The sequence below is a fragment of the Thermobia domestica genome, chromosome 8 (genome assembly GCF_964235325.1).
Source record: "Thermobia domestica chromosome 8, izTheDome1.hap1.1, whole genome shotgun sequence".
NCBI lineage: Eukaryota > Metazoa > Arthropoda > Insecta > Zygentoma > Lepismatidae > Thermobia > Thermobia domestica.
In genome coordinates, this window is record NC_137461.1 from 85,563,442 (window position 1) to 85,581,650 (window position 18,209).

General features: G+C 33.2%; 1 protein-coding gene across 1 annotated transcript; it reads right to left on the minus strand.

The window, feature by feature from the left end:
* Positions 1-2,664: 2,664 nt before the first annotated feature.
* On the minus strand, positions 2,665-16,339 carry LOC145691778 (uncharacterized). The gene is made up of 2 exons (XM_081767089.1): positions 16,176-16,339; positions 2,665-4,166 (listed from the first exon to the last, which is right to left on the minus strand). The coding sequence occupies exons 1-2, from the start codon at positions 16,224-16,226 to the stop codon at positions 3,138-3,140; spliced, it is 1,080 nt and encodes a 359-aa protein (XP_081623215.1). The 5' UTR covers positions 16,227-16,339; the 3' UTR covers positions 2,665-3,137.
* Positions 16,340-18,209: the final 1,870 nt, after the last annotated feature.

Genomic DNA, 18,209 nt, shown 5'->3' on the forward strand with positions numbered 1-18,209 from the left:
TACTGTACAAGTAAATTCTAGAATTAGATTAGGAATTATTATTAGCTATAAAGTATTAGCAAAAATTGTGAACATTTTTGTGATATAAAATAACCATTTTATAGAATACTTTCCATAAACTGAGCTATAAGTGTAACATTGAATAATAAATGATCAATTAATTACCATCCTAAATATAGTGATAATTTATGCGTTTATATTCTTCATTATATTTGTAGAATTTTGGTTTTCCATTCTTTGCGGTAATATGATATTGTGCATCATCAGTTTTCGTGTTTGACAATAACTCATCCGAAATATAGAGAACTAGATTTTTAAAAGGAAAAAGCCTACATTTTATTTTAATTGTAGTTGAAATATTATATCTACATACCTATTATCGCTATTTAAATGTGGAATATTGAACACGAACGTGATAATAAGAGCTGTTTAAAATTTTCACTCAAAGTATTTGTCACGCCTCTAGCTTTCAACCAAACATTTTACTAATGGAACTGAACAACTTCTTTCAAAATTTCTCTTGGAATAACCTGATGTAAAGACTACTCTTCATCTTGTATAGTAAATGAGATCTTAAGAAAATAAATGGTGGGTGAATTTTCAAGTTACCTTTTATACTTGTGCAAAACAGATTATATTATGGAAGACGCTATCGCTACTCGCAGATATGTGATGGAGCATTCCAATAAAGTGTTCATTTATCTGTACTTTTTGTTCCTCCAAATGACCATAAATATAAAATATAATAAAAATGATAAATCTGGATATCTGATAATACTAATATAAGATATTTATTATTACTATTATTTACCACTCAAGGGAGGGAAATTGGTGATTAACTATGATCAATTAATTACTATTTTATAAATATAGTGCAAATACCTAGACAACAATAGCCGAAGTTGAAGAAGTTGAGCAAGAAAGATTATAAGACTTTTAAAACCGAACATACAGGACATGAGAATAAACGGAATATCAAAAACATTCGTTAAGAAATATGCCAATACAGAGGTTGTTTTCGATCTATGGTGACGAAATGCACACCTTGTGCAGCACAACCTAGCAGCAAGAGAAGAAAAATGTCAGTCGTGTGGTCACCTTGGACCATTGACTGTCCGTGACAGGTGTGGTAAAGTACATTTCGGGACAATCGCCGCTGAAAATAAGTGCTCATTGGGAGGGCTACATAACTGTCCTTTCCGACGTGAACTACAGTTATAGTGCTATTATCAAACTGTTCAAGGAGCGCGGATTTACTGTCCAAAAAAGGCACATCATGGGTGTTGAAAGGAACAGGTAAGGTGAGACATGGGATGATTCCTTTAGGGAAAATATGCCTACCACTAGCCTGCTACTAGCCACATACGAGCTTAAATTCGGGAAGTAGGGGCTGTTGTAACCAGGGAAAATCTACCCACACAGAGGAGTAGCGCGAACCGGTTACAAACATCACTGAATACAGTACTCTCCATCACTCACCGCGATTTGAGCTTGATAAAGCGACGGAAGGAGCGTGTTTATAACCTCTTGCCAAAACACACCAACTGTCGAAAACTGAATGAAAAGTGGGTGTCTGTTGTAACACTGGAGGAGGCATATGTTTATCTGGATGATTGTCACAAGCCATGTTCATTTTTTTATCGATTGAGAGGTGCAAGGGACTTTCAAAGATGGTTCACTGAATGTATGGAACTTTGTGGCACAGGTTTCATGATCATTGCTGGATACTCGTACCAGGTAAGCTGACCATATATCGTGTAACCAAAAATAAGGTGAATTCCGAATAGTTTATCGTAATGACATTCCACATCTCTACGGGAGGGACAAGAATCGTGTGTGGGTGCATCAATACAAGGCTACAAGTCACACATCTCGCTCAACCCGCCTCTTTCCCCAACAAATGGCAACAGGAACTGGAATTCGTGCCATTACATATAAAAACATTTCAGTGAAGCCTCCAGATGCATCACCAATGAACTTTTACGCCTTCGACCTCCTGAAACGAGCCTTGCCTCACAGGAGACTCCGCACCGTTGAAGGGCTATGGAAAATCTTTCAGTAGGAATGGTTGCCGATTGACATGACTACACTGCATGATAGTGTTCTACAGTGGAAACGTCACTGTCGGACAATTGCCCAGATGCGGGGACCAGCAAATAGAGTGCTCTTGGTGGTGGCGACATGGTTTCTCTTTAGGTAACTGAAGTTCGAAATCTTTAGCATAGATCGGAAACAACCTCTGTAAATGTGCATTTAGCAGGTCTCGATTGTTTTTAATACATTACCTAAGAAATATGTGAAGATGTTGGAATATTAAGGCAGAGAGCACAAAGGCAGAAATAAGAAGAAATAGAGACATATTGAAAGTAAAAAAAAATCTGAACAATTTTGTTCATGATAAAAAAATTAGAAGGAATAGTATGATCAACTACGAAATTAACCATTTACAATCGATTAACTAAAATATTGCTGGATCGAAAAGTTGAAGGAAAAACCAGACGTGGAAGACTGATTATGGATTCTGTGAGTAGTATAGGGAAAGACCTACTGAATATCAAGATAAAATAAATTAGCTCAGTAGAAATAGAAAACACCATTCTTTCATTTTTCCTATCAACGTTTGGACGAGTAGGAAAAGAAGACAAAATGTATTCATACCTTGTGAGCAATAAATATAAAATAAACATGTCTATTTGCATTGTTATACATTGACTGTAAACCTGATGTATATAGTCTTAGTAATTATATTTGTCAACTTAAAGTAATGCAACATTTTTTGCAATGATTTAACCTCATTTACATAGTAGCAATAATAACATATTCTAAAAGATTGAAATTATCATCTAAATTATTAAAGTTGAAACCTTTGTGTGTGTGTGTATGTGTGTGAGTGTATGTATAAATAAGGTTTTGTAAGAAAATATTTTTATGAACTTTTCAAATGTGTTCTAGTATTTAATTTTGTTTAAAGGATTTATTCTCCTGTAGTTTGATTATGTATCCAATTCAAGAATATAATAACGTCTGTAACTTTTATAAACCCAACAATTCTTCTACAATTACCATGTAACTAGGTCATGCTAATGTTTGTAGCAAAAACTAAAATTTGATTTCTTTATTAATATGCTTAGATGAGTTTATATGAATATTTCTGTGAGACCATTAAAAAATGATCTCCAATCGTTGGCCATATTCTTCCAGATGTTTTTGAATTTGTTAATTGTTTGCTTGATTTTTGGCACCTTACGATTATAACTTTCCCTGGATCGGCGAGTGAACGATGCTAGATTCTGTGTTGAGTTTGAGATCACGTTTGAAATTGGTTCAAGAGCTTCTTTAATACCTTCGAGAGCAGTATTGTTTCCAACATCTTGTACGAAATCTTTGAATGTTTCAGCAACATCATTTGATTTCCTTCGCCAGTTGTCAATTAGAGAAACTATCTTTCCTCGCAAATCATTGGTAACGTCACTAAGGCTCGATGGAAAGTTTTCTAAAATGGATTGACCTTCACCTACAAAAATATTAGGTAAGTCGTCTACTGTTATATTTTCTTTAAGACTATCACGAACAAATTGTAAAAAGTTATCTACTTTCCGTTCAGCATCTTTGGAATAATTAGAAATCTTATCTGTTAGAAAACCTTGAGCAGAATCACCGCCATGTCTAGCGGACGATGCCGACCTACGACTACTAATACGACTTAAATGATTAGTCACTCTACGTAATTTGTTCTTTATATCTTCCAAAATATCTATAATTGTGCGTCTAATGTAAGTAACGATTCGTATGTAAATTTTCTTCACAGAAATCTCAACAACACCGAGAAATTGATTTATTACGTTTCTCAAGAACGTAAATGGGCCGATTACTTCCGAATTCTTAGATAAACTGTAACTATGTGCTTTACTTCTATAAATACTTGATCCAGCGTCTTGAGCGGAATAATCATCAGGTTGCGTGGCTTCATTGGTAAATCTTCCAGAAAAATTATCAGGTATTACGGCAACGCCCCTTTTTAGATAAGATTTTATTTGTGGTTCTGTGACTTTGTTGATTGTCTCATAAATTCCATTTTCATTTGAGCCTTGAACCGTATAGTCCGGTACAGAGATATCTTGAAGTCTGTCACCGCTATCTGTGACATTCCAATACTGGCAGTTGCTCTGAAAGACAAATAAAATGTATATATATAACAACATAATAGTAACAAATTATTAGCAGTGTTAGCAATATAACAACTAACATACATATACAATTTTGAACAATTTAAACATTTTATAGTCCAGAGGCATTTGATTGTCTTAAATTTGGTAGTCGCAATAAAATAAGAATGTTTGATTTATTTCAAAACCTTTTCCTAATTAAACTGCAAAACTGATTTTGTAAATAGTCATATTTATTAAAATGTACCCTACAAAATATGCAAGTATTCCCATAATGGAATTTAACGTATGTTGTCTATTAAATTTTCTAATAAGAAAATTATCTACGGAATTGTTGCTAGAAGGAAGAAGGAATTAGAAAACCAGCTTAATTTTAATACCTCAAAAATATATGCGTAGACTTTTCCACAATGTAGCCATATAATTCAATAATTACAATATTTTCGAGACTCCTAATATCTCCTAATTTTCTGATAACAATTGGCAATTTCTAGACGCATCTTTAAAATACGTAATGTAAAAATCGAGTACAGCATTGAATAACTAAAATCTATATCCGGTGTTTAAGTCGAGAACATTTATGTCGGGAATTTCCTCCTTGTCAATTGTTCGAATATAAACTCATAGAATGAACTGCTGAACAAGGCTAAACTCGATCGACTAAGTGTAAGCTTTAACATAGTACGCCTGCAACACTTTATTCAATTAAATATTGTCTCTTTCATTACATCACCTACTTACTTTTAGTAGGGGAACTTATTCATGAAAATTAGATGAGAGTGAATGTGTAAATTAAATTGCCATGGAATGCAATGGTGACCTGTAAGACTGTTCTGTTCTGGGAATTAGACTGTTAATTTCTGTGTATGTGTGTGTGTGTGTACGTGGAAGAGGGTTCCGCGTTTCTTTAAAAAAATAACTAAATGTATGATGCACGTTAATAATATCACATATTTTACGTGTTCAATATATTTTTGCCTTCAGTCATCTTTTTATATCCCATATCCAATTTGTATGCTAAATTTATCTTTCAAGAAGTTTTGCATTTTGAAATATTTCTCAACTCTAAACCCAGAGGCTCAACATTTGGAAAAGTGAATTTAAATTTTAAAAAACTGATTTTCCATTTTCCTTTACAAAGCTAAACAATGCTCTGTTATTATTATTATTATTATTATTATTATTATTATTATTATTATTATTATTATTATTATTATTATTATTATTATTATTATTATTAAGTATTCTGCCTGTCGTCTCGTACCATTCCTTGTCCTTAAGACAGGTATTACCATATTTCAGCAAGATATTAATGAACTTCAAAAAAGTTACTACTATCCATTTCATAAAGATAGGCCCCTAACTTTGCGGTGCTGCCCTGACGTTCACTCAAAACTTACATTGCATTGTCGTACCTTGTTAGAATTGTTGGAATGTTGTCTTTTCAATACTTAAAGCATAAAAATTTTCTTTGTACAGCGTAGTGAGAAACAAATAGGAATTAATGAAAAAGTGCGTATTTTATCGTACTTTTTTGGTAGACTAATGTTTATAGGACTATATCTCGAAAAGGAGATCACATGAAATAATTCCCTGTGCAGGATATATTACCTGTAAGTTCTGAAAATTTCATTACTCAACACGTAGTAATTTTCTTGTTATTCAGTAAAAAGTGAGACATCATTATCTCTGAATTGCTGCGTTGTATTATCAATCTGACAAAACTTTTAGAAAGATCTTAAAGTACCTTTTTCAAGCAAACTGTTTTGATTTGTGTTAAAAGATAAACAATAACAAATATGGCATTATTATTTTCTCTGCTCTGCTTCTTTCGCTATCGCAGGTTATTCGGAGTACCACTTTGCCACACTTTCCTGGCGCGTATACACTCTCAGCCCGACGGGTATTTAAACTTGTCACTCTCAATGTCCAGCACTTTGCAGAGGTATTTTTAAAATTTCATATCTCCAAAGATATTAAATTAATTTCCGATAAATTAGCAGGGTATACAGCAAACATACCTATTGTTTAAAATTAGAGAAACGAACTGAAGCACATTTGTTTAGATTTGCATGTGATGGTCCTCGAAAATTTGTTGCTTTTGTCAGTTTGTCACTTAGTGCACGCAGTACAAAATACATTTGCACCGAAACAAATACACTTACGAAGTTTATGATATCATATAAGCTTAGTTGATATGTAATATTGAGTTTACACTTCACAGAAAATCTGTTTTCAGATCTAGGAGTCCCAGTATTTCTCTTTAATGTTGTACATTTCGAAGCACTTCTCCACACAAAGTTCAACTTCATATATCAGACAATAAACACTAATATTTTATTAAAAACTTCTTTCACCGTGTGGATGCTACGCACTTTGCATTCCCTTTGTCCTATTGTATTAGGATTTGCGGATATTAGGGGAACTTTGTGTGGATAATGGCCTCTTGCTACCAGTCTTCCATGGTGGAAGACTAGGATAGTCCCTGTAGTTCAGTACCTGCAGAGTGCAGCAGTTTTCCTGCTACGTTCACATAAAAAGTTCGAAGTGCGATTTGTTTTTCTGCTTTCTTCTTGTACAGTATGTGAGCACTGGCAATGATAAGCCAAACAGCAGAAAAAATCTCATTAGAAATCTAAATGCACAATTTTTGGAAATCGAAGATCCACAATTTAATTATGGATCAAGATAGTTTGGGGAGAGTTTTTATTGCAAAATTTGTGACTTTGATATATTGGGTTTACGTGAAAATTGCACTATGCATAGTTTTAGATTAATTGCAATACTTCACGGATGACAAAAAAGCATCTTCTCTCAATCTTATGAGCTTTAAGACTGATGGAATGGTTTGGCGTCCCATTGAGCACCGAGACTATATGAGACATGAATCTACAGCTTAAGAGTTTGCCTTACTAAAAATAACACAAAATTTACTATTTTTCTTTTGCTTCTTTTTCATAACTGAAATTAGATAATGAAATGCAACTTACCATAATCGTAGATAATTTTATTCTACAAGAGAAAAAATGGAACCTGAAGGATTTTCAGTATTGTCATTCATAGAAATTACAGTGTTGCCAGAAAAACAACACCCCTAAAATCTAACATAAGGCAGTGAGTAGAGGAACAAACTCAACTGCATTTGGTTACATATCATTTTGTTTTGGTTTCCTGTGAACCACTTTTTAAACAACAGTTGTATTTAGTTCATAATAAACAAAATATTTATTACAATAGTTTTTTTACATACCCAAGCCTAACTACTTTCCAAAATGTATCTCAAACGATTAAAACGGTTTTCTGTAACGGTGAAGACAGACAACGTCGATACGATTTTTATATATTGAGAAAAATACTATAAAACTCACCCTTTCTCCCCTTCTACTTAGAACCGCAAGTTTCAAATCTCAAATGTGGGAGAACCTCTTCTTTCCCCTTAGGATACACATTTTAATTAAAGTGACATAACTAAAATCCTGGTTCGATATATACGCAGAGTGTCACAAGCTTTTCAGCGTAGTCCTCATCAGTTCTGATTGTCACCAGCCAACTGCTTTACACGTTATTTCTAGAATCGTTCGACGAATCTTGTGAGTGTTTAAAGTTCCGTCCTTTTAAAATTCCAATAGAACAAAAACTTCTTCGTGATTTTTTGAATCGATGGAGTTAGTTTTACAGGGGATTATTGAAAATGATCTAAAATAATAATAATAAATACAGCAATTCCTTTATAGTATGACGTCGTTGGGAGTAGACAATGCCCTTCAAACAACTCGTAGAAAAAATAATCGCATGGTGATAAATTAGGGGAGCCCCAGGGCCATTCAACGTCTCCGAAATGAGACAGTCCTCATTAAAAACAAGGACATATGTGTCTCGGTGTTTTCAAACCTTCGCTTCAAAGGAGGAAAGGAAATTTTTTCTAATATTCAAATCTCTATTTCTTTATTTAGAAAATGCCGAATAAGATTCGCTTAAGTTGGATGCATGGAATTAGGCTTATAGGCCACATTCCATACTTATATGGAATGTTTCACCGTTGCAATAATAATAATAATAATAATATCCCGCTCCAAAGGGGTAATTTCTATTTCCAAATTTCTCTTTCTTCCCTTTATTTTGAAATTGTTGAATGTAAGTATTATTTTAACTTGGAGATGTAAAATTTGGTAAATAGATTTTTAATTAAAAATAAGGAAATATATGTTTCACTGTTTTTAAAAATTCCGCTTCTAATGATGGAAAGTAACTCATTTCGCTATATAGTGCAGGACTTGTAGGTCAAAATTAGGGGCTTACATAAAAAAAATCATTCAAGCAAGGAACTTTGCACAGTTGAAGTACTTGACCTCCATATCAACCTACTAAAAGTCCCCTAAGATTGACCTTGAATTTTGGCCGCCATATTGGAAAATGGTCACCGATTTCCAGCCAATAACTTTAAAATGAACAGAGATAGCGTAAACTATAAAGAGTAATGATATGTAGAGAATAAAAAAGCTCACATTTTGGTGTACAATACATCTCTCTAACTTTATTTGTTCAGGAGATATGAAGGTTCAAGTTATTGGATTTTTTTTATTTGTCCAGATAATGCGGTTTCTTTGGCATAATTCTAACACTATAGATTGCATAATTACTCAAATTGTGCATTAAAATGAAGAGGGTAAAAATACAGATTTTGATGTATAATATGCTTATATACAGTGCCTCGTAAACCATACAGTAATAATTCAAGTTTCGATCCGTATAGTTTACAATAAATGTAACTACTTTGTAGTAGACATAAACGTCTATTGATCATAGTTTATTTTTATTAACAAACCTTTAACTTTGACTTAATACGTATTTCTGTAGTGTTTATATTATTTCCAAAGGTGCCACTACATGTTTATATCTAAGGATGCTAAAATACATTAGAATACAAGAATTTATTTATAATGAAAATTATTAATAAAAATATGTTCTAAAGTTTGTTCTTTTGCCTATATAATTTAAACATTAAATGCTTGTAATTCAACCACATTTTCTTGTGAAGTAGGAACACCTAGGTAGTTATCACAATAAACACCCTGGCAATAACCACACATGGTAACACAGCGTTGAAAGAAACACAATTATTCTTACAATTATCTTTACACCCACAAGGTATTGTGTGCAATAACTCAGAAGGAGTAGGTTCGAGGTCTGAGCAAATAGGTATAAATTTGTTGCTGTCCATCTCCAATTTGTAGGCTGTAATGAATTTCTCTTCCATTCCTGCACTTGATGATATACATGGAAAGGCTGTTACTTTGAGGCTGCATTTGTTGGCGGTAGCATTGCGAGATCAAATCTGGAACTTAATGTTTGCTTACCGAGAGAAAATTGTACCCATAATAAAGATACTCACCAAGGCTCTAGCTTTCCTTGTCACCATAGAGTTGAAGCAGAAATTTTTCACCAGCTTCTGCTATTGTTTCTTTGGTAGACAATGGATCATTGAACAGTAAAATTGATGTCCTCAAATCTTCATCTTTCTGGAGAAGACGCATGACTTGAAGTTTACCCTTTCGGTACATAACCAAAGTTGTATCACAACTATTGATGCATGAAAAACCAACAGTACATCATATATATCTTCCCTAAATAATAATTGTTGCTGGGAAATATTAAATATAGTTTTCTGTTTCTTAATACCAGAGGCAGGCCTTAGAAATCTTAAATCACACTTTTTCTTTGTTAATGCTGTTAACAGAATCAAAAGATCAGTGTCCTGACCGATAACAACAACAGGCAATTGACATTTTGCATTTTCCAAGGCTAACGATTGAAATTTCAGCATTAGCTTCTACTTGGCAAACCTTCCCATTGGACTTCAAACAATGAGCCAAAAAGGCATTAATTGTTGCAATTACCTAAAAATTCAGCTTGAGTACAGGTCGTAGGTGAGTTTTCTTGAAAGTGAATTGTTGCCGACGTTGTACGTATTGTTCTTCTCTGTTCCTCGATTTCTTTCGTTGGCTGTTGAGGATATCCATCAAAAACAAAGATGCAATTATCACCATAATGGATACTAGATACCACATGTAGCAGTCAAGAATATCACCGTATGCCGCTGGTCTTGGTCATATAACAGAATACAGAATATGCCTTCCATCTAACATATGAACAGCATACTTTGGTACTTTGAAGTTGCTTTCTTCACATTTAGAAGCTGAAACTAAAGATGACTTGATGCTCTTTCTCATTGAGATGTTATTAAATAATGAAAGTGGTTTCGGGAAAACTCATATCGGAAGCAATCTTTCAACTGATCAGTTCCTTTTACGACATAGATAATTCTATGGAATAATTCTTGGCTTTTAATAACTACATTATTGTCTCGGATTTTTATTCCTGCATTTATTGAAGCCACAGGATTAATTTTAATCTTCAGTTTCAGTTTAAGAGTACTGAAATAATTTCAATGCATAATTTGAATAATTGCAATCTATAGTGATATAATTATGCTAGAGAAACCGTATTATCTGGACAAAATAACACAGTTCCCATAACTTAAAATTTCATATCTCCTGAACGAATAAACCTAGAAAAATGTATTGTACACCAAAATGTGTGTCTTTTCATTCTCTACATATCATTACTGTTTATAGTTTACGCTATCTCTGCACGTTCTGGAGTTATCGGCGAAAAATTGAAAATCGGCCGCCATTTTCAAATATGACGGCAGAAGTTCAAGGTCATTCTTAGCATTCTTAGAGGACTTTTAGTATGTTGATATGGAGATCAAAGTTCCTTGCTTGTATGATTTTTTTCACAACATTCCTGCACTAAATATCTACAGTTTCTTTTCTTTATTCAAAAAATGACCAATTTAATTATGTTCAAGTTGAAGGTGTAAAATTCGGTATATGAATAAATTTAAAGTAAGGGGATACTTCGCGGAAATTCCTCTGTAAGGAAGAAAAGGAGGAAATTTTTAAAATATCCAAACTTTCTCTTTCTTTGTTCCGAAAGTGCTCAATATTGGGATTTGTCTAACTAGGAGGAATACTCTGCACTACACAATCTATTCATTAATAATGCGTGGTTCAGCATTAAGAAAAAAATCGATGTTTGAAAGAGGAAAAGAATAATTTATACAACATTTAAATTTCCGGTTTTATGTTTATTACATCTTTCTGTAGGCAGAAGGGACTGTTTTGCTAGTATTGATAAAATTTAGGGACCATTTGTTTGTTACACAATGATTTCTTTTGTCTGTCTTGGTCATGTGAGCTTTTGCTTGAGGAGAAGAACAAAACTCTCCGATATACATGGTTTCACGTTTTCATTAATATATTACTATACTATACTATTAGTTTATTACTAAACTATCGATTAAAATGTATATGCATCTCAAACTCAGTATAGCGATTTCTCGACTCGTCTTCAGAAATGACACCTCTGCTTGCTCGAAGTACTAAAAAATTAGTTTCTAGGATGAACATCTTTCCATGTTACTTTCTATGCTTTTTCTATATTGCTTTCAATATTCTTCCAAGAGTAAACATTAGACCGGCCGTGTGCAACAGCCTGCCCGCGGGCCATATGCGGTCAGCCTAACCCTGTCTTCAGGCCCGCTGGTCAGTTATTGAAAACAATAATTATTATAATTTTCTTTTTTCACAAAACTTGTTATAAGTGAACTGGAAATTTTCCATCAGTCACACAGTGCGAAACGTGGTAATGCCCTGAAGACAAGCACTTGGCAAGTGCAGGTACTTGGGGGAAATTTACCTCGGTATAAGGATTGCTAGATATACCGACAAAGTTCTAAATACATTATTCTGCTCCTCTTTAGTGAGTAAATATTTTGGTTACCAGTATAACAGTTGTTTTGTGTTATTGTGATGTAAATTACGATGAAAATGTTCCATCATTTAACACTATACTATTAAATTGTCGTAGATATGATATACCTACAGTGAGGCCCGCGACGCCATTGAGTGTTCTGTGATTGGCCCGCCCACTGTTCCAAGTTGCATACTCCTGCATTAGACTGTGCTGTACTGACGTTTAGCATCCCTTTCAATACCGAGGTTATCTAAAACTTGGACAATCCGAAGCATATTAGAACCCGTCGGGAGTCGAATATGGATCTCTCATGCCAGAGTGAACGTTAGAGAGAGAAAAGGAGAAGTTGTGATTTTGTTTAATATATAAGTTCTAATGTACCATATTACATTCGTGTGATATATATATTTATAAATTTATGAATGCTCTTTGTAAGCAAAATGCACATTCTTAATTTACAAAAAGTCTTGCCTAGCCAGGATTCGAACCATGTAAAAAATAAACATTAGCACGCGAATCCATTAAGATACCCACTAGATCAAAAGCGCACGCAGAGTACTTTTTCACATTTTTTCTGTTACTGTTCTGTTGAATGTGTACTTTCCACAGATATTAATCTCGTATCATGTAGTATCGCATAATCAAAAATCCATTTAACACAATGCCTAGTATTTTAGATTATAACGTGTTTCTGTTATTTTTGCTGATTTAATAGATATGATAGTAAAACAAAAATGTCTTATACACCTGAATAGCACAATTTGTAGTACTAGTATCATATTTTCATTTATGCATATTTGCGTTTTTATTTGGATCTTAAAATACTTTTGTAAAATGCTTAATTTACCAATATTATTTCAGAGAGTGAGGTATCTCAGGTACAAAAACTTCACCTATTGTTAGAAATAGGGATGCGCACGAGACAAGATTTGTGGCTGTCTCGACTCGAAAATGTGCTGTAAAAGTGATGTCTCGACTCGAAAAATATATATTTTTCTATTGGAAGAGCCGTGTCTCGACTCGAATTTTTTCAGGAAATTCCTGTCTCGACTCGTCTCGTGCGCATCCCTAGTTAGAAATGTCTTTGATTGTACAGTAGAGCATATGTGATGAACGGTATTACGTCTATCGGTTCTATTTCTTCCTCACCATTTTCGCTCAACATACATTTCCTTCATCATTTATTCGCAATTGAAGAGTAAAGGGGAAAAACTACGAATATCCAGAAAGGGAACTGATTCAGAAGAAATAAATCAGTCTTTGAGCATTGTCGTATGTGAATGAACCTAGTGTTGCATAGCTTGTTGCCCGATAGATTACTATCGGTATCTCTTATGCAAAGGCGCCGATTTCTCTGTAAATTTGGGGGAGGGCATTCAGATGCAGAAGATATATATATATATATATATATATATATATATATATATATATATATATATATATATATATATAAAGATTTTAAGACAAATTGCACTCAAATTATGCAAAATATTGCACATTCATTAATACAATAGAGGGGGGCCCACATTAGCTTTGGGGTCCCGGGCCCCCTCGGCCCCCCAGGACCGGCGCCCTTGCTCTTACGACTTGTCATGTTTAAACTACTATTGAAAATAATTGAATTGTTGCAAGATCCTTACTTTTTAACTATATTTTCTCTTTTACTCCTCAATTATCATTTGTTTTGTTTACCATGCAGTACACAAACAAAATGTTTAACTGAAATGAAATCATTCAGCTTAACGTTCCACGTTGATTCCTGTTGGGCTAAGGGGGACGGATGACTAATACACGTAAATGACACATTGGTGAAATGCGAGTGTGTGAGGAAACGGGAGTACTCCGAGAAAAACAACGGACACAATGGTATTAAACTGAAGATTCGTTTCCAATGCAACATAAGATTTCGATACTTCGGGGTTTATTTTTTCAAATGCGATATCGCAATCGAGACCAATAAAATCTAGAATCAAAACACGGTATATAAACATCGTCTGTCTATTTGTATACTGCATGAATATTAGACCTAATGCCTATGGTGAACGTGGTTCTGAGCTCGATTTTCGGTGAAGAGCACAAAGTACTTTAATTTCACAATCATTCACTTTCATCATCTGTCTTCTTTAGCTAAGGGGCATAATCGTGGGATGTTAAACTAAAATAATTCATTTTATTTCATTAGATCTATGTAACTGCTCTATATAGGCTATCATTAGAACTGCTGATAGTTCATGATATTTGCATGTTAAATGCTGATATTAAGCTTCAACAATATCATTTTCCACTAAATAACCTATCAAAACATAATTATAAATAATATTGCGTAAAAGATGAATAATATCTGAACAGTGTATGGAAAGAACATTTTACATATGTTAGCCTTCTCCACTGGTCTAGCTGCTAGCTCTTCTGAGTTCGGAACACGAGGTTCCAGGTTCGATTCCTAGAGGAAGACCTTGATATTTGAGTGAAATATATCGGTTCAGATTCCACTTTGAACTGTAGCTCCGTCTCATGTACTAAGAAGGAGCGCTAAATTGCAAGCAACCAAATCTAATATATAAAAATAGATATAACAAACATAATAAATATAAGACAAGCGTACTACTTCGAAGCAATTTCCATCCATATATAAAAAATGTATCAACCTAGGTTGCTGTAAAATTCTATCTATTAACACATACCAGTTTTTTAACAGAAGAATACTAGGGCATAAATCCTATTATCTTTTCTTCATTCTGGTATTCAATAGTTTACGTGATTGCAAATTACAAGTATAAAATGTGTGCACAGAAAACTCTTTCATACGCCCAACTATATTTCAGATCATACGCCCAACTATATTTCCTGGTGACCTCCTTCGTGGCTAAGTGGTTAGCGTACGCGCCTTTGGCGTAGCAGACCCGGGTTCGCTTCACGGCGGGAGCTCATGTGGTTCGGATTCTACATTAATCAGTAGGTTTCGTCTCATATAGTCTCGCTGCTGAAACGCAAAATGAGCTCAACTATATTTCCAAACTGGTGACACATTACTTCGTTTGTTATCAGATCATTAGTTTTTAACACAATCAAAAACTAACAAACTAACTTTATGGCCTATGGAAAACCCGATTATTCAATACCGCGTTCACAAAAGCTCTCCACTGACTTCTATTCTTAGCGAACTGGATCCAGTTTCTACTTTGTATTTCTATTTCTGCTAGATCCATCTAAATATTGTCCTCCCATCTGTGCCTAGGTCTTCCTAATTGTCGTTTTCCAATTGATTTTCCAGTTAAAACTTTGAAAGTGTTCCTACTTTCCTCCATTCTGGCTACATGACCTGCCCACCTGAGCCTCCTAAATTTGATGACCCTAACAATGTTTGGTAAACCGTGTAAATTATGTAGTTTCTCGTTATGAAGTTTCCCCCATTCCCTATTCCCGCTCCTCTTGGGTCCAAATATTCGTCTCAGGATCTTGTTCTCAAATACTTTCAGTCTACGCTCTTCCCTCAGAGTAAGCGACCATGTTTCGCAACCATACTGAACGACAGACATGTTTATCTTTTTATATATTTTAAGCCTCAAATTCCTCGACAGAATTCCCGACGACATGATATTTTGAACTGCATAATAACACAATAAAATTAATGTGAATATTGGGTTGCAGAATCGAAACGATCGAATACTTATTGGTTTCTGCAGTTGCTATTTAGAGAAATCAAAATATGCAGTAAATGTTAGACGCTATTTTTGAATTTTGAAAGCACATACATTAATTGTGCATTTTTTATTAAAATGACTGAAAGAACGTGATTATAAGAAATTATTGTGTAAGAAAGTTGTTTGGCTAAGAATTCCATTCAAAGTGATAAACAAAATACATGGCGAATTACGAGCAAATACACAAATACTTTTTATAATTATTTCGTACAGTAATTATGATACAGTTAATAAATATACCAATATATTACCTAGTTTTAAATTGACAGCTCTTAAATCTTGAATTGTTACACAATGTTAATACATACACTGAAGTATACCTGACTGGGAACTATGAACATAACATTATGTAAGCAATATTTACGATCTAAAACAAGCTATAAATTTTCAATTTTAAAATAAGTTATTGTTCTGAATAATAATGCTATTGTAAATGGTTATAAATTACATAATTATTTGAAACACTAAATTAGTATGTTAAACTTACATGTAAAATAAGATGGGTGAATACAAGCAAAATACTATGCATACGGCTCATTTTTTTCCTAAAACTTCGATCCAGCTATTTTAACTGCAAACTGTCATTTTTAACGACTGTATGGTATTTTAATTCATCGTGAACAGAAGAATTGTCCAGTGTAAGTTGCTGCCCTTCAGACTTCATTGTCTTATTATCTACGATTTGTTAACACAGCAGTAAACATAATCACTAAAACATAAAATGTTATCAAATTAGTTTCAATGGTTCGCATGAACCGTGACTGTGTACTCTGGCTATTTGTAAAATATCAGACATAAAATCTTCGACAAACATTATAGGCTAGTAACCTAATTTGTACATATTTATTTTCTCTTGTGCTACCATACCTTACTTTGATGTTGCAAAAAAAAGAAGGAATTTCTTCTTTTGGCTGTATGTTGAGAGTAAAATGATTTATTTATTGTCTTATCGTCATTCAATTTTTCATTTTACGTGCGTTAACTGAAAAATTGATTTAGGATTAGATACACTTACTCAGATTTTTTAAAATTTTAAAAAAAGAATACCTGGTAATGATAATTAATGGTTTGATGCAGTTGCTGTTTGACGTTTATTTGCCATAGTGATCAGACAGATTTTAAAAGAACGCAAATATTAATGGATCCTTTACACTACTATTGCAATATTTGAAATAAAATTATTGAAACCTAAAATCGCTTTTCTGTTTCAATCAAAGTAAGCCTGCTCCCAATAGCTTCATACAATTTAAAACGTGTTTTAGATTTGTGATTTGATTGGACTTAGTATATTGTAGTATTCTAAACTTTAAATTACTTTAGATTAAATTCCATATAGCATAATTGCTGTTCCGTACAAATTGATCTTATAAGATTGTTTAGAACCATAAAAATTTGAAATCGGGATACAGCATTTGATTCGAGGCACATAAGCGGAAAATAACTACAATCAAATATTTTTGTTACAGTAGTATATTTTTTTAGAATTTAGATAATTAATAATCATACTAAAATTTATGATTTTTAAATATTGTCGTTTTATCTAAAATTAGTGAATAAATCAAACTAATTTTATCATTTTTAAGTCTAATAATCTTGAAGATACATGATATCAATTTACATTCAAAACATTCGCATTAAGTAACGAATAAGTAATAGATAATGTTTATTTACTTTCGTTCATGCTACTTTGTATCACTGATACTGCGAAAAATTGTAACAATCAGTAAAAGTTCTTAAACTATCAAAAAAAAAAGTAAAAGAGAAAAAAATTTAAAATGAAATGATTAGGATTCATGTAATCTCACGGAAAACTGTAGTTCAACATAAAAAAATATTATTTACCTATTGTAAATTGAACACTATTCAATACTGTTGAATATGACTAACACTTACCTAGTCATGTAGTATTTTTCAAGTGCATGACGAATTGAAATGTTAACGTAAAGTAGAGCTCAATGACACAGTTCACTATTTTTTCAAATTAGAGTTAATCTTTACTCCTTGCTTATACTAAAGCAACCGTATTGTTATCACTTTGCCAATTCAGAGATAATATAGACTCGTAGTTATTGTTTTTGGACGCTGTACCTTTCAAACTGCAAATTACTTAGGATACCGGGGAATGTCCTCAAGAGAAAAGTATTGGGTTATGAACTGAATAAATTGAAGATAAATGCGACAGGCCGCTTTACGTCCCTAGCTAGAAGATATTGAAAATATTTAATTTGAACGACGAACGTCTAAAAAATTATAATAGAAAAAACATAGTGAAGTGGTTTTCTGATAAAACTGTACAATACGATATTTTAAATATCATTATTAACATAAGATTTGAACTTCATGAGGGGATGAATAATTTTTAACACAGAAGTCTACTTTATTTGCAAGTTGTGTTATTTGGATTGTTATTATTACTTTCGCAGATAGTAGATACTCACTTGGAACTACATTAAGAAAATAAAATTAAAAGAGCTTCTTATTCTAACTCTCGATACTTGTGTGCCCTGCAGGCTAAAGAAAA

What these genes read in the sequence shown, in the direction of transcription:
- LOC145691778 (XM_081767089.1), bottom strand. Translation starts at nt 16,226, where the DNA reads ATGAGCCGTATGCATAGTATTTTGCTTGTATTCACCCATCTTATTTTA. An exon ending in TCACCCATCTTATTTTACAT is followed by an intron (nt 4,167 to 16,175) that starts GTAAGTTTAACA and finishes TTTGTCTTTCAG; the next exon opens with AGCAACTGCCAGTATTGGAA.